The sequence below is a fragment of the Leucopleurus acutus genome (genome assembly GCF_964270905.1).
Source record: "Leucopleurus acutus genome assembly, chromosome: 12".
In the NCBI taxonomy this organism is placed as follows: Eukaryota; Metazoa; Chordata; class Mammalia; order Artiodactyla; family Delphinidae; genus Leucopleurus; species Leucopleurus acutus.
In genome coordinates, this window is record NC_139154.1 from 81,967,839 (window position 1) to 81,989,771 (window position 21,933).

The 21,933-nt window shown below is 40.0% G+C and overlaps 1 protein-coding gene across 2 annotated transcripts in view; it reads left to right on the forward strand.

The window, feature by feature from the left end:
- Positions 1-2,033: 2,033 nt before the first annotated feature.
- Positions 2,034-21,933, forward strand: part of UGP2 (UDP-glucose pyrophosphorylase 2) — a 51,630-nt gene continuing 31,730 nt past the window's right edge. The window contains exons 1-3 of one of the 2 annotated variants that reach the window (XM_082851945.1): positions 2,034-2,170; positions 17,537-17,664; positions 18,511-18,618. In XM_082851945.1, the coding sequence (XP_082708071.1) occupies positions 17,551-17,664; positions 18,511-18,618 (222 nt within the window). In that variant the 5' untranslated portion in view covers positions 2,034-2,170; positions 17,537-17,550. Of the gene's footprint in view, positions 2,171-2,578; positions 3,149-17,536; positions 17,665-18,510; positions 18,619-21,933 lie in introns of those variants that run through there. The other variant, XM_082851944.1, reaches the window with a different exon arrangement.

Consider the following 21,933-nt stretch of genomic DNA (forward strand, 5'->3'; position numbering starts at 1 on the left):
AAGCACACTTGAAACTTCTCCACGGCCATGATCTTTCCTCCTTAATCCCACGTGATCTGCCAAGTGAGATTGTTTCTAGTGGCTCTGAGATAGTGGGAGGTTCTTTTACAAAATGTTTGGGGGTTCTGAATTTAAATGTAAATCACTATGTAAAGAAATTCCACTTTACAGGGCACCATTTGAAATAATATTTGAGAATATAGCTTCTAGAGTGCTACTTCTCTAAGAGCCAGCCTCTGAACTGATATAGACCTAACCACTGAAGACAGGTAGTTACTTTTTGGAGATTTCTTGAGGCAGCAAATGTACAACATCCTTTGGTACTCTATCTCAATATATAATCGCTCATAAATCAAGATGTCATTCTTAGGTTTTACCAAATACTCTTGCTGCAATTAAAACTTACTTCCTCCCCCTTAATCTTTTGTGTAGGTAGGAAATAACTGATCATCCTTCTTAAACCTTGTATAATTAAAGACTCTTCACTGCTCTTCAGCTTTATCATTTGTAGGCTAAGCAACCCTATGGGGCTCAAATCTTTTGGTAGTATTTTATTTTGGTGTTAACGCTGATGGATGGATAAATACTGCTTATTCAGTGCTGGAACAATTTCTCTGCTGTACACAAAGAATGTAGAGATTCTGATCAAGATCTTCAGTCTCCAAATGCTGCTATTAAAATGTAGACATTTGGATTTTACACACTTCTTTGGGGAAATCAGTTTTATCGCTGAGCGGTTATTGGCTGTGATCCTTTTGGATTTCACATAAGAAATATAGTACCAAGGGTTATCATTCTCCAGCATGACAAATGAATCACTGGCCTTTTCTGTGTTACTTCAATAACATTTCCATACGAATACACAGCACTAAAAAAATAATTTGTTTACAGAATGATTCATTTAAAAATTCTCACTTTACCTTGATTAGTGTTGTCCAAGGCCTCAAACTCTTCTAGAATGACATGGTTTACCTCCAGCACCTAAACAGAGCGCTGACAATTCATTTGTCCTGACGCAGGTGCCTTAGTCCTGAATTGTAAAGTCTGAGATACACCCAGTGACAGACGCACTGGGTCATACAGGTAGGTGGGGTTGGCAACATCAGGTGTGATTTAGCGGGCGCTGCGCTGGCCCTCTTGTAGTCCCCGACTCACTGCAAACGTTCTTTTAACATCCTCTTTCCTTGAGGGCTTCAAAAATCTATTAAAAGGAAAGCACCTCTTGAGGGGTAACTTAAGTCATTTCCCCTTTTATCAGAAAAGTAAACGCCTAACACTGCGGAAATCTCTACAGGAATAGGAACCGGGGTGGTGGTTCTGGTGTGAGAGCCTTCGCTTGGCGTTTTCTTCAATGCCCTAAATTCCTCCTCCTGTTAGTTAAGTCCCACACATCCAACTGCTTACTCTTACTCTTTAACGCATCTTCACCCTTCGGAGACCAGATGTGTGGGTAGAGTTTGTGTCTACCGAGATAGGGCCTGGGCTCTCTCGGGGTAGTTGCGCGGGGTGCTCTGGCTCTACTCGCCCGATAGATATCTAGCTTCAGTCTCTGGTAAGCGGAAACATTTTTAAGCACGACAAAAATAACCACTCGTGCTTCAGGTTGTCTCCCTTGCTGAAGTATCTGTGGAAGACTGGGAGTTCTACTGGTGAAACATCCCTGGCCCAGCCGCTGGAGGCGCAGCCCCAACGCGCGGCATCCGACTTCGGGCTCGGGCTCGGGCTCGGGCTCGGGCTCGGGCCGCGGCTCCGGCTCAGAGCCCACCTCCGCCAGGCTCCCTCTGGACGCATACGCCCCGCCCCCTGCCACTCCCGCGCGCCTCATTGGCCAGGCCCTGAATCCGCCTCGGCTCCTGACTGGCGGCTGCTCCTGTCTGTCTGCGCAGTGGGGACATTTCCGCCGTGAGGGGGGCTGCTCCAAATGGAGGGGGAGGGGAGGTGTTTAGGAGAAAGTGGGGGCTTTGGGTTGCGGGATCCCGCAGCCCGCTGGACGAAGGAGGTCAGAAGCTGGGCTGCGACCACTGGTGAGGGGTTCAAGGTGTGCATGTGTGAGGGGAGAGGGGGAGAGAGAAGGTTGCCTCAGAGGTGACATTCTCTCAACCTGCGAGCCTTCTTCCAGGCGCGCCATAAACGCCCCCAATTTCCCAGCTACTAAAGGAAGAGGAGGAAGGTGGGTCTCTGTGGCGGTTTGGGGAGGGGCCGGGGCGGGCTTCCCACCACCCCTTGGGCGAGTGTGTTTCCCTCTCTGAGGCGTGTAGAGCCCCTCTGCCTGACCCGCTTTGGCCCCGGAGGCCCAATTTGGGGTTCGACCAGGAGGAGCTACAATGTGTGAGGGTCGGGGCGGGCCCTCCCGGGCTCCTGTCCCTCGGAGTCGCCTCTCCCCTCATGGGTGGCCCCCCAGCGTGCGCTGCGGGGGAGGGCGTGTAGCCTTCGGCCCCTCCCGGAAAAAAGCCGCGGCAAGCTTGCCGCCGCTCCCAGCAGCGAGGCGTTGGTCTGGAGGCCCCCGCCCGCCCGCGCGCCGAGCGCCTCTTAGTCCCGGGACGTTGATGGGCCGGTAGAAAGGGTTGAATCGCTCCCCTCTGCCTGCCTTCCCCGCCTCGCGATCCCTGCAGGGCGGGGACCGCCGTTGGCCAGAGTTTCCCGGGGAACTGTCCAGAGGCCGGACGGCAGAGAGGGGAGGAGGAATAGGGGGTGCGGCCCGCCTGTGCCTGCGGCCGTGCAGCTCCGGAGGGCAGTGAAGTAGCCGCTCTAGATACGCCTCTTTCATTGATGAAATTTAAGTTCGTGTGATATTACCTTTTCCGGGAGCCTCCAGCTGGCCCTCATTTGCGTCAAGGGTTTAGTGTAGCCTGGAGTTCTGAGCCGACTCGGTCGCACCAAGTTTCTGTCTTTTGGAAGTGCGGAAGGTTTTCCTGGGTGTTTTTTTTTTTTTTTTTTTTTTTTTGAGGCAGTTTTAGCCGCTTTGAATACTCCCTTAAGTGGCAAAACATAGGAAGAGGAGAAGGAACTCGTCGGTTGTTAAAGCAGGGGTGGAAGAGAGACCTGCCCATAGCGTGACTCCTCTAGGCATTTGAATATATATAGACACACATATATATATAGGCCAGAGTATTTTAATAAATCACTAAAATGTCGAGATTTGTACAAGGTAAGACACGCTTCTTTTTTCTCCCGGGTTGCTTTAGCAGTACCGAATTTGGGTACTGGCAGTCGAGAGGTTGGTGGGTGGTTTGGAAGTGGAAATGTTCATTTGAGATACAATTTGCGAAACCCTTTTCGTTAAATTGACATTTGAGCTGTCTTGAGCTGCTGGGTTGGCGTTTCAGATACATATAATTTATACCCCTGTACTCTGCTGCATTTAGTTCTGCCTCCCTGAAATCAGGTTAGTAGCACTCTGGCTCCCTGGGATAGGGGCTGTAAATGATGATAAAACAGGACTTTGGCTGCTGATTAATCCCTGTTCTCTTTTCCGGGTCGAAGTCAAGGTAACTCTGGGTGCGGACGGGAAGGGGAACTGAGAGGGCTGAGGAAAGGCAGGTGGGTTTAGCCAGGACTATTGGGGAAGCTTTAGCGTTCTCAGCTTCTCCGTTTGTGTGTACGTGGTTTGAGTCTCAGATTCATTTATTGCGAAACCGGGAATAGCTCGTAGAAGCTGGAGGTCATTTCAGCAGGAGAAATGACTTTGCTGCATTGCTGTGTTTATTTTTTCCCCTTCTTTGAAATCTGTAAATATTATTAAGGTTTCTTTCAAATTAGAAAATTGTTCTCTAAGTTCTATATGTGTGTTAAAAAAGGTTTAGGGAATGCCTGTCAACTGAGTTAAGCAGTAACATTGTGTGTATGTGTGTGTGTAACGTGTACACATTGAAATTGGTGCTACTTTAAACCTCTGTCATCAATTTGTAGCATAGGATTTGCCTTCTGGTAAAAGTAAACCCTTTTCTTGCAGACCCCAGAGTGTGAAAGCTTCGGCCATCTTGCTGAACATACAGCTAGTATAAAGTTCACAACCACTTAATGTGGCTCTCAATAAATGTAATGTACTTAAAAAAATTGTGTCAGTAATGGCCATCATTTGGCCCTGCGCATAAAAATGCCCTAGTAGGTTTTATATCACTTTATTAACTCTTCTTTGAGTTTTGTATAATAAAGTAAGAGAATTTGCCTGCATTATTATGAAAACAGATGGGACACTTATGTCTGCCTTTAGCACTAAGCTCAGAAATGTCACTTGTCATTAGACTTTAAATTCATGTTATGCCTTGTATGTGGTAAGAGATGCTTCTGTTCAGGTTGAATAAATGTCTTAGTCAAGAATAGAAAGTAGAGGTAACTGTCAGAAGTTTGCTGGACTTTGTAACAACAATATTTAGTTACCAGCAAGCCAGTATTGCAATAATATGCTAGAGAAAAGTGGACAAGTCACTTCTCTTTAAAAGTTAAAAATAATATTAAACTCCAGGTGTTCTTCGTTGTTATGCTTTAGTGCAGCCTACAGAGATGGTGCATGTTGACTAATGTCATATCCTTTGCTGTTTGTTAACGGCTAATTGTTTTCAAGAGATTCTAAATAAAGTGGCAATACCTGTGTATGTTGTTATTCCTTTCCCTTGTCATCCACTTTTTTTAAAAAATCAGCTTTTTATCTTGAGATTTTTAGAAAAGTTGCACATATGTCAAAACTAAGAAATTATCACAAGTACCTTACTATTAACTAAGCTACAGACCTAGACTACTTTTCCATGATTCAATCCAACATTGCATTTAATTGCCATCCAGTTTGCTCTAAGTGGTAGTTTTCTTTTTAAATTGGCAATTTTGCACAAAAAGATGACACCTCTCCCCTCCAAAATTTTTTAACACGATTTTGCTCCTGTTTATCATTGTTTAAATTTGTACTTCAAGTGTAAACTCTCTGTATGTTTAATTAACTCTGCTGCATTGATCTTTGATAAACTTTATTGGGTAATGATTCTGCTGTCTTCACAGATCAGTTTTTAAGTGTAAGCGTTGGGATTTTTGTTTTTGAATTTTTTTTTGGTAGCAAAGATCAAATTGTTTGATCTTTGCTGTAGCATTTATTGATATTTCCACTCATTGACACTTAGCTTGTGCTACTTCATAAGGAAAAGATTGAACAAATATTAGGCCTCTAAACTGTTTTCATATGTTGTCTCATTTAAGCTTCACAAGAGCCCTAAGAGGTAGTAGATTTTAATCATGACCTTACAGGTGAGAAAATTTAAGTATCTTATCCAAAGTTCACAGCTAGTAAGCACTGAAATTCATATATAAATGTGTCTTAAACCCTTGTCCTTTCCAGTACCTTTTATTGCCTCTTATGTTAAAAAACTTATCAGGCTGCTGATTAATCCCTGTTCTCTTTTCTGGGTCGAAGTCAAGGTAACTCTGGGTGCGGACGGGAAGGGGAACTGAGAGGGCTGAGGAAAGGCAGGTGGGTTTAGCCAGTCCTGACTGTTATCAGGAACAATGGCTTCTTTCTCCAGCTAGACTATCAGTTCCCTGTGGGCAAAGATAATATTATATTCCTGAGGGAAATACAGTGTCTTGAAGTGGTGGATGCTCTGAAAGAATCTGTCATGGATGACAAATGAGAAATGCAGACTTTCCATGTACTTTTTAGTAGTTTAGCCTACTTTTTTTTTTTTTTTTTTTTTTTTTTTTGCGGTACGCGGGCCTCTCACTGTTGTGGCCTCTCCCGCCGTTGGAGCACAGGCTCCGGATGCGCAGGCTCATGGGCCCAGCCACTCCGCAGCATTTGGGATCTTCCTGGACCCAGGGCACGAACCCGTGTCCCCTGCATTGGCAGGCGGACTCTCAACCACTGTGCCACCAGGGAAGCTCCTAGCCTACATTTTTGGTTGTAGTTTATTAACACCTCTAACATAAATGTTGAGAAAGATAAAAGGGATGGACCTAGGCTTGAATCCTGTTACTAACAGGTGATCATAGACAACTTTTCTGAACCTCCGTTTCTATTTATATAAACATTGGGTATTAGTACTTATGCCAAAGGGTTTTGAGAAGCTGAAATGAGATTAATTACGTGAATGCATTTAGATGGCCAGTAAATTTTACTTTCCTTTCTTAAAATGATGGTAGCTTTTTGGATAGCATTGCCACTATGAGTATAACCACATGTCACAAACAAACAATGCACCTATGACAGTTCTTTATTTTCCTATTCTAGGTTTGGTGTTCAGGCCTCCAGCAACTTGGGAGTTGATATATATATATTTTTAAAGTATGGGGTTGGAGGGGAAAGCTTGAACAGTGATGTGAATACATAATTGGTGACACTTTTTGTTTCAGTCCAATCAACAACTAAAATTATGAGCTCTTACAATACGCAATGTACTGTATTGGGATTTCTCCTGTATCCCTTATGGTTGGCACTTGAAATTCAGATCTGTGTATTATACCTGTGTGTTGTGTACACGTGTTTGAATGTCCTGGAACCTGGGGTTGCTATTCTCGGCTTGAATCTCTTCCCTCAAATCTAGGCAATGTGCTTTATAGCAGCCGTCCCCAACCTTTTTGGCACCAGGGACAGGTTTTCTGGAAAACAGTTTTTCCACGGATGGGGGTGGGGGGATGGTTCAGGGGGTGATGTGAGCAATGGGGAGCAGCAGATGAAGCTTTGCTCCCTAGCCTGCCGTTCACCTCCTGCTGTGCGCCTGGTTCCTAACAGGGTTGGGGACCCCTGCTTTACAGGAAAGCTAGGCATGTCCATTCTCAAGCACTTTGTAAGTTATTAGGTAGAAATGTTTAATTAATAAAAATAGTTAATGTCAATAGGCAGGAGAATTCCCAGTGTGTATTATTCCTTGGCCAAAAGAAGCTTCAACTTGCTTTGGGCATCTCCCAAGTCTGTGTTAGAATTACTTAGAATTACTTCTCATAGGAGGACTGTTTACTGGATCTCTGGCTTAATTCCCTTGCTGGTGTATTCTTCCCTCAGGTCACCTTCTGTCTGCCTGTGAAATTACATCTCCATTTGCTATTTTTCTCCATCCCAGGGGTTGTTGCAGGGCCCACAATTTTTCTAAATAAATGTGACTACTACTTAAATGAGAAAGGGCCCCTTGTCACAGTTGGAGGTGACACCTCCTCCTGTGACCCTGCTGGGTCATCAGCGGCTGTGACTTTTGCCAGGTATGTTAGTCAGTGCCATTTGGAATTTGGCTTTTCAAAAGTTGTGAGAGCTATGGAGCAATCTCCCTACATGATTTGAAATTTATAAATGGCACTGGGCCTGCTATCATCTAGCCAGCTAAGGCTGTGTTATGTACTTATACTGTAATTTAGAAGAACTTTTAGAAATTATTTATTTATTTATTAAAAAAATTATTTTTGGCTACATGGTATGCAGGATCTTAGTTCCCCACCAGTGATTGAACCCACGCCCCCGTACATTGGAAGCATGGAGCCTTAACCACTGGACCGCCAGGAATGTCTCTGGAGGAACTTTTTAAAAAACTGTTTGTCTACTTAAATTATATAAAAATGTCCCTTAATATTCTTAAATTGAGGTACTTTATTATATTACAAGGGAAGCCGTTTGAGTACCTCTGTGTCACTTAAAAAGTATTTCAGATTTTCCATTTGTTGGAATTCTCTTTTAGTGACTTTTTTTTGGTGATTCTTGTTTGGTCAGTGGAACGTAGCCAGGGAAGATTAGCTGAACTAATTGTAACGGGAGGGGTCTCATATGAATACAGGGGTGAGAAGCATTCTGGGGCCTGGTTGTAGAGGTCAGGCCTAGGCCTGGTTGTTCTCAAATCCTAAGACTAAATTTAGCCTGTTGCTGATTATTTAGATGACTAGGATGTTTTCAGCCCAGGAAGGTTGTGGCATGGATTTGAGGCAGGACTAGAGGTGGCAAAGCAATGACTAAGGCACAGTTCTCATTTTTTAAAGATGTAGCTTAGGATTCACTATGTTGCTAGAGAGACAGGGATTTAGTTAAATTCAGAGTCACAGTTATAAATGGAAAATTAAAAGAAATTCAAAGAGTTGAGCTGATGAAAACTTTGTTTTCCAACATGGATCTTGTAATCTCTTTGGTTAAATTGTCTTTGTTCTTCATAACTGGGTCTTCTAGTAAAATGGATGATTTTCATTTGTGAAAGCCCACTCAGGGAAAAAAGAAATTAGACATTAGAGAAATAAGAAATATTAATTGGTACACTTCTTGGAAGTGCCGTTTTAATATTCTGAAGATAAATTGAAAAATTAAAAGGAAATTGATGTTAATTTTGGACAGTAGGTGTTGTAATATCAGTTAACATTCACTTCACATTCTCTGTGTATTTATTTTTCTTCATAGAAAATTGTAGTAACTTTATGAATTGTAGTGACTTTAATCAAAAGAATGGGATACTTAATTTGTGTGAGGAAAATTAGTTGGCCTAATAATGAAAATATTCTGGGTCAAAAAATAATATATTGTAATTTTCCAGTTTCCACCATGTTGAATTTGGTACTTTCTGTGGAGGTGCAGGTATTAGGAGTTCCCAAAAAGTCAGATATATCCATTACTGAAAAGTTAATATAAACAAATATTTAAAAGTTAAACTAACTCTGGATTATCTGTAAAAATAAATAATTAAGAGTTGACTCTATTAACTTTATGTAATATGATTCATCCTGATACCCAGAATTTATGCCGGTGGAGAAAATCCCCGCAATATTAGAATAAAATTGTGGGGGAGATCCTCTGAAGGTTTGGGATTTAGTGAATGTGGAAATATGATTCACTTACCACCCTTTTGATTGCTTGGGATCTCTTTAGAAGCTTGGTTTTCTAGACTGGTGTCCTTTTTACACAGCCTACAGTTTCTTTTCTAAACTGTCATGTTTTGAACTTGGTGTAATAGTGTTTGAATTGTGGACATTTTGGTCTTGGATAATTTGATGGATTGTCCCAGGCACAGTGACTATTAATTGAAACCATATGTCTTAGGTCTCTAAAATTGTACTACCAGGCATGCATCTTCCTATTAATAACTTACTAAATTCTTTGCAAGTTGGCTTGCTAAGTTATTGAAAGAAAATTAAACTTTATGTGTGTTTTGGTTGGGTTTATGTGTGAGAAAGGGGATAGTACTCCATTTGAAAGCTGTTTTCCAGTTCTCTTAACTGGTAAGCAAGCATCTCCTTCAGTTCGTTGCAAAGTAATTGTCTAGGATTCAAATTCTGCCTCTGCCAACAGTCCCATTGTTTACTTTTCTCCATCATTGCCAAATGAAATCTGTTGTGCCCCCAAACCATTTTGACAATTAAGAATTGTTTTTGAGAGCCATGGAGAAATTGGCTATGTTGTCTTAGTTAACTTATATAAACAACAAAATGTTTTGTTTTCCAAACCATTGCTAGATATTTGTTAGTTTTTTTATGTAAATCAAGAAAGTTCCCTGTTCCTCTGTGATCTTTACTTGTATCTTTAAAAAAAAACCCCACTATTCGTTATATTCATGTACATGAAATAGTCATGTTATGCTTAGTCTACTTTTTAATTGTTAGACTATTCTAGGGGACACTCCTTTTAACAATAGTTCCACTTGCTCTTTGGCTGCAAAGGTAATTGAAGTTTGTGTTTTTCTCTGGTTGCTGCCCTGGCAAAGACTGATGTGATTTTTCATTTATGTTATAACCCTGACTAGAATTTTAAAGCTTCCAAAGAGTGTAGGAAAACCAAATAACACAGTTCTGCACTGTTGTGGGTTCATTTACGCCGATGGTAAAATGCTTAGGCCTGGTAATAAAATATTTATAGAGTACATAAAAGCTTTCTTCAATTTTTCATTGCCCAGAAAATAAACAATATAGAAGGAAAAGTTGAAGCGCACAAGAGAATGCTTATTCTGATATGTAGTTTTCACTTCACGCAGTAATTTCACTTGATAGACATATTTGGGTTTTTGCAGTTTTCATTCAGATTTGGTGGCATACAGCCTGGAGGTGGTAAACTACGTAATGCACCACTGTAACAGAGAAAGGGAGAACTTCCTCCAGGAAGGAGAGGCAGGGCGCCACGCAGCAGGGTTGGGATTCTTGCTTGGCTGCCACTGTGACCTTAGGCAAGTCAGCATCTCTAGGCTCTGTTTCATCTCCAAGATAAGGGAATTAGACTCACTGACCTTAAAGCCTTTCCAAGGTTAAAAATTTTATCTAAATGCACATGTATCAAATTACACGGCAGGCCTGTCAAATCATTTTTTGGTCCTTGATGGTGATTTTATGTTGTAACCCTTTTCTCTCCTCTCAACAAATGGGAAATGGGTGTGATAGGCCCCTTACCATCCATTAAACTTGTTGCAGAGTGATATTATTTAGCTAGTTGGCACATCTCTCCTGAATGTTCTGTTTTCCAGAAGTGATATTTTCTGTTTTTTTGGTTTTTGTTGTTTTTGTTTTAAGAGCTAGTCTGTTGTATGAGAGCAAGGTTAATTATTAATGAGAAGTCTGGTTTATGTATAAATTCTAACAGTTAAAAATATTTTTTAAGCAAGCAATGCATGATTAGCAAAAATCTTGATTATTAAGTAGCTCTGCATGTTCAGTGCTGGAACAGTTCTCAAAAGCCTGGTACCTTTTAATTTTTGTTAATCAAAAATCATTTATTAAGCATTCATATGTCTGTGACCCATGCAAGTGTTAGGATGTACATGGCTGAGTCATTTAAAAATCTATGTAAATGTAAACAGTCATACTATAGTTTATAAGCTAAAATAATATTGACTTTAATACTGAAAGATCATATAAAATTGTATAAGACCAACTAATTGATTTTTCTTTATGATTGAATGACACGAACTTTATTTTTCTGTGTTTTTCCTAAATGAAGCTAAATTTGAATATATAAATTGCCCAATTTTGTTTAATTTCTAAAGTTAGTGAAAACATTATGGTGACATTTATACATAGTAATAAAAATTGAAAGGAAATTTAGAGGTCATTTTGTCTAAACTGCCTACAAGTTTGGAATTTCTTTGACCACATCCATGATACTTGACTGTTAAATCAGCCTCTGCTTGAGAAGCCTTAGGTACTTCAGGTACTCAAGACACGGACCATACTTTTCTTAGCCCCATTTCTCCATGACTGGAAATCATAGCTCTTGAACACTTTCTCTTTGGCCTTACCGGGTACAACCTCCACTGGACAGGACTCTACCTTCTTTATACCCAGCACATTGCAGTATCATAATAGGCTCTTACTCATTAATTAATAGGCTTAACTCATTAATTAATAGGCTTAACTCATTAATTAATAAACATTACTTGAGTACTATGTTTCAAGCTCTGTTTTATGAATACATTGGGTATACAGTGGTGAACAAAATAGACACAATATATTCTTGGATATTGTTGGGTAAGATATACATTGAATAAATTTTAGAAAGTATGATGTCAAAGGGGAGGTTCAAGGATCTACCATATGAGCATGTAATGGGCAACTGTGCTTAGTTTAGAAAGATTTCTAGGAAGAGATTACATTTAAATTGGACACACAAATAATATATTCCTGGCTGTTCAAACCACTAACATGAGAAGTTAAGTCTTGATCTCCAAATCAGGTGCCTGTACTGTGCCAGGTGTTGAGGTAGGTATAGGAAAAAAAGTTGAATAACACTATATGGCTTGTGCCCGTAAGGTGATACAGACAGACATCTCAGCAAAGAATTAAAGTTTTGGGGGTATTTGATATGTGTCTGATACAGCGCAGATTAAAACCTCCACATAGCCGAGTTGTGGTAGAAAGGAAGGCCTCTTTGAACGTTCAGAAGCCACCACCTAGAACACAAGGAATGCCACCTCCACAATAGTAGATGCTATTCAACTCACAGAGTTTGAGCTTTTGGGGGCTGAGGGATCAGGGAGTTTCCCGGGTGTTGGGATGATTCTCATGACTTTGGAATTTACAACTGGGCCTTTAATTTCTATTTTTCTCTCCTGTGTTTTGGAACAGTCTTATAATAGGATGGTTTTAATTTCATAGAGCAGAAAAATACCAACTCAGTTGGCTTAAAAAATGAGGAACTTACTTACATCACATGAATCTTGAAGTAGGATGTTCCAGGGTTGGTTGATTCCGTGCAAAGACTGCATCAGTCTTTTCTTCCTTCTGTTAAGTATATTTGTCTCATTATTGGGTCAGCTTTCTTCAAAGTCACTAAATGGCAGAAGAAACTGAAGGTGAGGGGTGGACACGTACTCATTGTGGCCAGGGATGGAAAAGGTACTATTTTTTCTCAGGTGTCTCTTTTTTCAGTGAGGAACGCCTTTATCCAAAGGTCTTTGCAAACTATATCTTTGTTGCTCACTGGCCAGAATCATTTTATGTTTCACATTTAAACCAGTCCCTGGGAAGGCTTTAGACCAGTCTGGGCCTGGTGCCATTTCTGAAGGCCTTGGAGCAGAGAATAGGTGACCAGAATAGCAATGGGGTAGGAAGATGATTGATATGCATGGCTGATACAAACATGTTCAAATAAATGGAGTAGAGTCTATATCAGAGCTACTCAAGGCAATACTGGCTGCATTCAGTTATTTGAAATGCATATTCTCCTCACTCCAGACCCAGAGGCAGGATCTCTGGGAGCTTGCCCAGGAATCGTGTGTTTTAACAAGCCCTCCAGGTGATCTGCATGCATATTAAAGTTTTAGAAGTACTATTGAGACAGGAACTTGGAGCCTTTAGGCATTCTGCTTGAGCACTTTCTTTGGCTACTCAGAAAAGTACTTCAGCTTGGCTTTTAAGGTATGTCTGGCTAAGGAATTTGTATTTCTTTCCCATCAAATGAAAATCCCATCAAATGGAGAAGTGACATGATTAGAGTTGCAGTTTAAGGGAACAAATCCATTCTGCCTGGTACCACCAGATTAGAGTGACAGATGGGTAGACTAGTTAGAAAGCTGTTGTCATCATGACCAGGAGAGTGAAATTAAAATAGCAGTAGTGGGAATGGAAAGCAATGAATGGAATGGTGGCAGTTCAGTTAGGAAGTTTGGTATTGGATTGGATGTAATGTGAGGGGAAAGGAGCAAAGAGCCAACTGTGACTGAGATTTCTAGGTCACCTCGGAGTGACTAGGAGAATGTTAATGCCATGGGGTGCCGGGGCGGGAGGGGTGGAGGCAGGGAGATGAATTTAGTTTAGATGATGAGTTTTGTTTTGGACATGTTGAGCTTGAGGTACCCAGCTGGTTATCCAGGTGCAAAAGGTCTAGAAGGCAGTAGGGAATGTGAGCCTGGAGCTCAGGAAAAAAAGATCAGGATGTATTTGGGAGTTATCAGTAAGGAGATCGATAAGGAAATAATTGAGGGGGAAAATGGTCTGAGGACAGAATCTTAGGAAACCCAGGAAGTAGGAGAAGAAAGAAGGAGCCAGTTATGGAAACTGAGGCATGGTTAGAGAGGTAGGAGAAGATGTAAGATAATACTGGGTAGCTGAATCCAAAGAATAAGAGCTTTTCTAGAGGAATATTCGCAAACAACTGGTTTAAAGGACTGCAGTAAGAGCCCGGGAGAGGCTGTTTAGGTTTAATAAGTCATAAGTCTACTCAGCATATGTCCTCGGCTTTATTCGTGGTTATTTTCAGTTGCCATTACGTTCTTAGAGTTTCGTACTTATTTGGCTCACAGGTCATTTCCTGGTTTAAGATTAAGTGAGCTTGCCAATTCTATGACTTTGGGTACCTTTCATTGTGGGTTTCCAAGGAAGGTTGGGACTAATCAGATCTAACGAGTGGTGGGAGGTGGCCTGGGAGGGAGGGCTCCTCACCTTCTTCGTTGCTCTAGGTGTTATCTCTGGCCTGCTCCTTGTGAAGCTAGCTTTCTGCTTTGGAATGTGAAGTTGTTTTGTTTGCCAATATCAGGATGTCAGGGAAGGGTATTATGTACACTTCTTAGTTGCTGAAATGGATAAAATGAAATACCTGAATTAAGAAATGAAAACAATCACTTGCTAGTCTCCTACTTCTCAATTCTATTCCTTTCCTCCTCCTCTTCTCTTCCCCTCCCTCCTTTTTTTGGCTCCAGTTGGATAGGGGAAAGTCGATGGTGTTGAAATCTTAGTTCTCGTAAACAGGAAAGAATTAGGAAATTGAGGTACGGGAAAAGTTTCGAAAGGCCTACTGCTTGTTCTATCCCCAATTTACTAAATTGTCATTAAGTCAACTAAGACAATTCTAGTAAACCCAGGTTCATGTGGTAGGGAGTTTCCTGTCTGTTCCAACTGGGCATAAGAAGACATTCTGATAGACATGCTTTCAGAGGAGAGTGTTATTTGGGGATTTTGTGCCAAAGATTAAAGAGAGCCAGACTAGGAGGGAAAAAATGAGCAGGATATTTCTACCTCACTGTGGTGGAATTGGGCTCAGAATAAATTGGCTTTGCTTCCAGCATTAGCCTGCTCTGTGACTTTGGGTAGGTCATTTAACTTTTCACCCTCAGTTTCCTCATCTGTAAAATGTTGAGGGTAGATTAAATGCTCCATCTCGTGTCTAAAAATGTTTTGATTTATGATTGAGGTAATGAAATGTTTGATTCCTAAAACGCTCTGTCTAAAGTGGAGGGGAATCAATTCTCTATTGCTAGGAAGTGAGGTGGTACAAAACATCTTAGGAGGTTAGAAAGCTTGCATTATTCAGTGGATTCTTTAATTGACCTTCCATTAGAAACACAGCTGCCATTGCCAGAAGTGTAACCTGAGAATGTTAAGTCCAAGAAAGCTTCTGAGTTCTATACTTCTTTTCCTACCAGAAATTCCAGACCTTTCTTAAAAAATTGAGGATGGATAAAAGAGGTCACTGCAAAGGGAAATGGTTTCTAGCTCCATGCTTCCTAGTCTGTGCCAGCTGCTTAAGATTGAAAATTCTTTATTCCTTAAAAGCCCTTATTCTTTAATCACTTAAAATCAGAACTTCATAGTAGCACTTTGCCCAGGGGAAGGGGAAGGAAACAGCAGTGCAATGAGGTGGAAGAGGTAATAGGCTTATAACGTTCTTTGTTGTAAAAGCTGTTAAGATTTGTAGAGGGGTAGAAGGAATACAAATTGTTCTTCATCTGCATTTGGTGCTATATCAAACCAATCAAAGTTAGGGATATTTGTCACAACTCGAGTTTTTTTTTTTTTTTTGGCTGCGTTGGGTCTTTGTTGCTGCGCGCGGGCTTTCTCTAGTTGCTGCGAGAGGGGGCTACTCTTTGTTGAGGTGCGCGGGCTTCTCATTGCGGTGGCTTCTCTTGTTGCACAGCACGGGCTCTAGCCGCGAGGGCTCAATAGTTGTGGTTCGCGGGCTCTAGAGCACAGGCTCAGTAGTTGTGGCTCACGGGCCTAGCTGCTCCGCGGCATCTGGGATCCTCCCGGACTGGGGCATGGACCCGTGTCCCCTGCATCGGCAGGCGGACTCTCAACCACTGCGCCAGCAGGGAAGCCCTAGAAGACTGTGTTTTGATTGTCACAAATTGTACTGTCTAAAAACATTCTTGAGGTGATTGTCTTAAAAAAAAAAAAAAAAAAAGTTCTCCGAAGACAAAATAGGAACAATTATTATAACAGAAAATAATTATGGTCGAAATGTCTGTGGTTCCTTGGGAATGCTGTGCTTTTTGTGTTTTCCATCATTAGTGCAGTTTAAGTGAATGTATATAGTTCAGAGGTCTTCGTATTTGCATTTTAAAATTAGGTAAATGACCTCAACTTTCAAGCTTGAATTCATTTTTAATTTTATTTCATACAATGTGTAGACAGTTACCTGTTCTCTGCATTTATAAGTATAAACAATATAAGTCTGTTAATTCTATAATTTTATAATTATGTAACTCTATCCTATCCTTAAAAAATTTAAAGTAAACCCTTTATGTGCAAAAAAAAAAGTTATGCTAACGTGTTCATCCATTATCATCATTTTTTACATATTATAATCAAATTGCTACTTACGAGTTGAAATATATCTTTATGTTGTTTATGGAACATACAGGTGTGTGTTTCTTATGATGTTTCTTAGCTCACAAAGAAGTTATTTATGAACTACAGTGTGGGTCATTTTGGTAGTTTTACTGGAGTCCATAAACTTAAGCCTTTAAGAAAAGCACATTTAGAAAACACTATTTTAGGATTAGGTTGTGTGCTTTCACCAAACTCCCTTGTATTTTTTTTAATTTTAATGTGTTGGAAATTGTGTATATACTTTTTATTTTGAAGAGCTATGATAAATAACTCATTTGTTAACATTTTTCAGTGTTTGGGAAAGGCTGTCTACATTAAATTACGTCAGGACTTACATATTTACTAATTTTTAATAGTAATTTACTAATTTCTGCTCTTAAAACTATCTTTAAAATATTGATTATGTTGCCTTTAATTCTGTCTATATGCTTCCTTCTGCCCAGATAACAAATGAAGGAATTTATGGTATGTGGGAGTGTTTTTAGGTATATTGAAATATGGTTTTGCTAAATTAACCAACATTTGTAGAACTAACTAGCTATCAAAAGAAATGTTTGAACATAAGCTTCAAAAATACATTTATAAAATAAGATTGAGTTAGGTATTGAGGATAAAGAGGGGGTGAACAATAATCCGATTGTTCCTTATTTTACAAGAAGTAGACAGGGTAATTTCTGTCTAGATAATGAAGTATGTAAAACAACCTTGTTGGCATTTTTCTCCTAAGGTACTTGGGCCTGGGATGTTTTCTTTTTCTGCGTTTTTCTTTGTTTGTTTTCATCTAAGGGGCATTTCTGTCACCTTTAGTGAGATCCATCTGTCATAGAGGTGCCCAGCTATGCCAGAAGTCCTGATAGTCTTGTCCAACACACATGAGCGTTGAAAAGTTTGGCTGAAATTAGGAACCAGAAACAGGGAGGCAGCCCTGTGCCCTTCTCCTTTTAAAATGAAAATTTTGATGCCAGGAAAGTAGAGGCACTTTGGAATAGCCAGTATCTCTCAAGAGGTTCTTCTTTAGGGAGGAATATGAACTAGAGTGGCTCCCCTTCTAAAATGGAAAGGATTCCTTAAATTTTTCATCTGTCCTGGAGGAGGAAGGAGTCAATTTGGCTTCAGTTGCCAAACCCTTCAGTTCTCTTATGAGGCAGCAGTTCCATAAGGACAGGTTCTATAAAATATGCCCTTATTAATGTTATTCCAGGCGTTCTCATTTTTTTCCAGCTTTGACAGCTAGGACGGAAAAACATCAGCGGAGATGGAACTATATGCTCAAATGAAGATTAATCATTTTACTTCCACCTGCTTCATCTCCCCCAAAGTGTTTAGTATTTTAGATACACCTGTAAAGCATATAGATGTACCAAACAGTCAAATTTGAGTGCATATGATTATTGAGTCATAACTAGTTGACAATGCTAAAATCCTCCTGGAGATTGATGGGACCAGATTGAGCCCTTTTCATTTGCTGGCACACCAGAAATAAATTGGTTGTGGTTTACCAGCTGTTTGAATGGCTGTCTGAGTTCTCAGTCTGTGGTTTTTATATTTTTGTTTTAAGATCTCAGCAAAGCAATGTCTCAAGATGGCGCTTCTCAGTTCCAAGAAGTCATTCGACAAGAACTAGAATTATCTGTGAAGAAGGAACTAGAAAAGATACTCACCACAGCACCATCACATGAGTTTGAAGTAAGGACCCTACACTGTTTTTGCTTTCATCCATCTACATACTGAGTTGCTATTGCTGCTACTGATCATCTAGCCTGAAATAAGCACAAGATGTAGTGATATATTTAAAAAATTAGGATTGCTCAATAATTAAGGATTTTCAATATTTGCCCATTATAAAACCATTGTCTTTTTTATTTTTTAAATTCTGGTAAGTTTCTAAAGTTTGAAAGAATCAGAACAAAATTATAATTTATGTGATCTGTGTTTTGGTATCATTGGATGGAAAAATGGATACCAGTGTTCAGTTAAAATTGTGAGAAGTTAATTGATCAACCTTATATCCTGCATGCCTTTTCCAAAGAGCCAGTTCTAATAGAACTGCGCTACTCTGACAGCTATGATAGAGGTTTCCCAGAATAGGCAGGTGTTTACTTTTCTACTTATAAATCAATAGATTATCCTTTTCATTTTCAAATTTCAATTTATACTTAATGTTTTGAGGTTAGCTGATTTTTGTTCCTTCTTGTTCTTTTGGTGAAGATTAATTGTCACTTAAAAGAAGTAGAGAAATACATTGGTGAGTAAATGTAGAGAACCAGTTGGAATTCCCACAGGCCAAATGGTGTTCAGATTACATGATACAGGTGGGAGATGGCGAGTTTACTTGTATTCCTTTAAGTGTGGTTCCTATTAGCTTTTTTTCCTCTTTAGTTTTAAATTGGGGTGTAAAAAAGTCTCTGCTGTACTCCATGTTTTAAACGTATAAGAATTTCACTGAAAGGTATTTTAAATGTACAATATATGTCTGTTTTTATTAAATATTAAGCATTCTGCTAGTTATAACAACGACTTCTATTCTCATAGCACACTAAAAAAGACCTTGATGGATTTCGGAAGCTATTTCATAGATTTTTGCAAGAAAAGGGACCTTCTGTGGATTGGGGAAAAATCCAGAAACCTCCAGAAGATTCGGTAAGTTTTGGATAAAATGTAGGAAAATTTAAGGTAATTTCAGACACTGGTTTAACTTTTGGGGGTGGGATACTATAGGGTACCTGTAGGAACCATCAATTCAGACATTGAAACTACAGAGATAGCCTGCTACTACTTTCCTTTCTTTTAGACCCATCTATCCAGTCCTGCAGAGCACTTATGAAAGTCTAATCTCCCTATAACACTACCTCATAACTTAACATCCTTGAATATGAGGCAGTTCTTTTGTTTAAACACATGGTAAGAGCTTCATTATGTTTTCTTCCATCTCCAAACCATCTGATTTCTCATTGCCTATAGGGTCATGTACAGTCACTGTCAGGTACTTAAAGCTCTCCCTATGCTTTCAACCCATCTTTCTAGCTGTATTTCTCTTGCCTGCCTTTCTTGAACCAACCCAGCATTCCCTTCACACGCATAGTATTTCCCTGCTTCTAGACTTCTGTGTATGTTGTTTCCTTGGAATGCTATGGGCTCTTCACCTATCAAAATCCTGCTCATTCTTTGAGGCTCAGTCTAAATGCCTCCACCTCTGTTGTCAGCTCCTAGCAGAAAGCTGCACTGAAGAGGTGTAATGCGGTAGTATCGGAGGTTCAAATCCTAGCTCTAATGCTTTTGAGCTTTGTGTAAAATGAGAATGATACCAAGTGCTTTCTGTACTTCACAGGGTTGTTATGAGACTCTCTTAAGAAACATATGGAAACATGTTAAACCATGAAACATTTTGCAGATGTTCGTGGTTATTTCTATCATGCTGAGGTAGTAAGCCAGCCTATTTAGTAGCAGTTGTTTGTATGCATGTGTTGTCTTCTTACTAGTCTTTGAGGCTAGGAGACCATGTATCCTGAGTTGAATGATTGATCTAAATTAAGTGATTGTTTCAGGGACAGGTTTGGTTAACACAGTGACCTTTCTTTCCTTTCCTGTCAGCAGTTTTGACCACTGCTGCTTGTGGCATTTTTCACTGAAGGTAGAAAAGACTTGATGGAGTGGAGTAATTGCATGTAGATAGTTTATCTCTTATGTATCTGTAAACTTAAATAATCTAATATTGGTTTAAAAACAGGGCTGTTTTAAGCAGGAGTTTGGCAAACTACTGTCTGAGGGCTGCACCACTGCTTGTGTTTTGTAAAGTTTTATTGGGACATAACTGCATGCATTCATTTGTATACCATATCTGGTGGCTTAAGCTAGTGGAGTCCTTCATATTTCTTCTAATGAGAAAATCTTAAATGTAGTTCCTGGTGAAGAGTACTTTTTTTCCTATATGTCAAAATTGTCTTTCAGTTATAAAACTTAAAAATTATAAATTACATGTTCATGGTAAAAAAAGAAAACAAAGCAAAAAAAAAAAATCCCACCTAAGCGTTCACCTTGAGGACTCTCATTTTTGATGTTGAAGTTAAAATTCCTCTTGTCTGTAGTGCTTGCCAATTACAGTGTGCATATATATATATTTTTTTTTCTTTAGGGTCTTCTATTTTAGTCTTTGATTTCCTTCGCTCTAGTGATGTACTGTGATTTATTTTTCTGCTTTTAAGTGGTAGAATTAATGATATTTTCTCCTGAAAAATTATTTAGAGCAATCTTCTGGATAGGTATATAATTTTAAAAAGGAACTAGTTGTAAATTCAGTCAGATTAAAAAAAGAATGTTTGGGAGTAGGCCTAAAATTACAATAAAAAATTTATACATTATGTATTTTCCCACTTTAAATACTTAATATTTTTGCTAGGAATTTATTCTTAGTTGAAATGACTTTACTTTTCTGATTAATGACAGACCTGGGGATAAAGGTTTTCTTCTTAATTCTTGCAGACTTGGGAATTTTTTTTCTCGTTACACAAACTTAACCTTTTGATGATAGAGCCTACCTTGAAGGAAGGCACAAAAATTGATTACTTTCAGTATATTTTATGATTCAGGATTCTGCTTTCACAATGGAGAAATCTGCCTTTGTGTATTTTGAGAGAAGATTATGATACATAGTAGGGTTTCTTGGCATGGGGATTGGAGTCGGGGGGAGGAGGCAAGTAGAGGGATCAGAACCACCTAGGGATTTTTCCAGTTCAGCGCCACCATTCCAAACAAGGTCTTGACAAATCCTTTCAGGAGGCTGTGCCCCTGCAGTGAGCTGTAGTTACTGATAGGAATGCTGAATTGATATAGAAAAATAAAAAGAAAGAAATATAGAATTCTGGATGTAATATGATTTTATGAAGTCTTTTCTCTTTCTGTTTATAAAAATGTAAGTCTCCATTAAAAATATGTCTTTGGGGGCTTCCCTGGTGGCACAGTGGTTGAGAGTCCGCCTGCCGATGCAGGGGACAGGGGTTCGTGCCCCGGTCCGGGAAGATCCTACATGCCGCGGAGCGGCTGGGCCCGTGAGCCATGGCCGCTGAGCCTGCGCGTCCGGAGCCTGTGCTCCGCAACGCGAGAGGCCACAACAGTGAGAGGCCCGCGTACCGCAAAAAAAAAAAAAAAAAAAAAAATATATATATATATATGTCTTTATTTTAAAGCCTAGGTTGTGAGCATCTTTTAAAAAATGTTCTTATAATCCCATGTGCCCTTAATGTTGAGGGTTTTGAAATGCAGAGGGAAAAAATAAGTTTGCTCTTTTAACTATGTTATGAGCTTCTTGAGGGCACAAATGTGTCTTACATACTCTGTTAACTATTAGCTTTGGCAAGTAGTTCTGAGAATACAAATTATAGGTTAATATTCATTCACCTTGCTTCCCCTACACTCCTCCGGCTCCCTCCCTCTCCTCCCCACTCCCAGGCTTTTTACTCTCTGGTCATAGAGGTTATATAGAGGTTAGTTTTCCTTTCAAAACACATTATTTAGTGAACATAGGTTCTTTTTTTTTTTTTTTTTAAGCATTTTAAAAAATTTATTTGTTTTTGGCTGTGTTGGGTCTTCGTTGCTGCGTGCGGGATTTCTCTAGTTGTAGCAACGGGGGGCTACTGTGCGTTGCAGTGTGCGGGCTTGTCATTGCGGTGGCTTTTCTTCTTGCGGAGCACGGGCTCTAGGCGCGCGGGCTTCAGTAGTTGTGGCACGCGGCTCAGTAGTTGTGGCTCGAGGGCTCTAGAGCACAGGCTCATTAGTTGTGGCACATGGGCTTAGTTGCTCTGCAGCATGTGCGATCTTCCCAGACGAAGGCTCGAACCCGTGTCCCCTGTGTTGGCAGGCAGATTCTTAACCACTGTGCCACCAGGGAAGCCTGAACATAGGTTTTTATTTTTTAAATGCAGGTGATACTGTACCCTCTTAACTAAAAAGAAATTATTG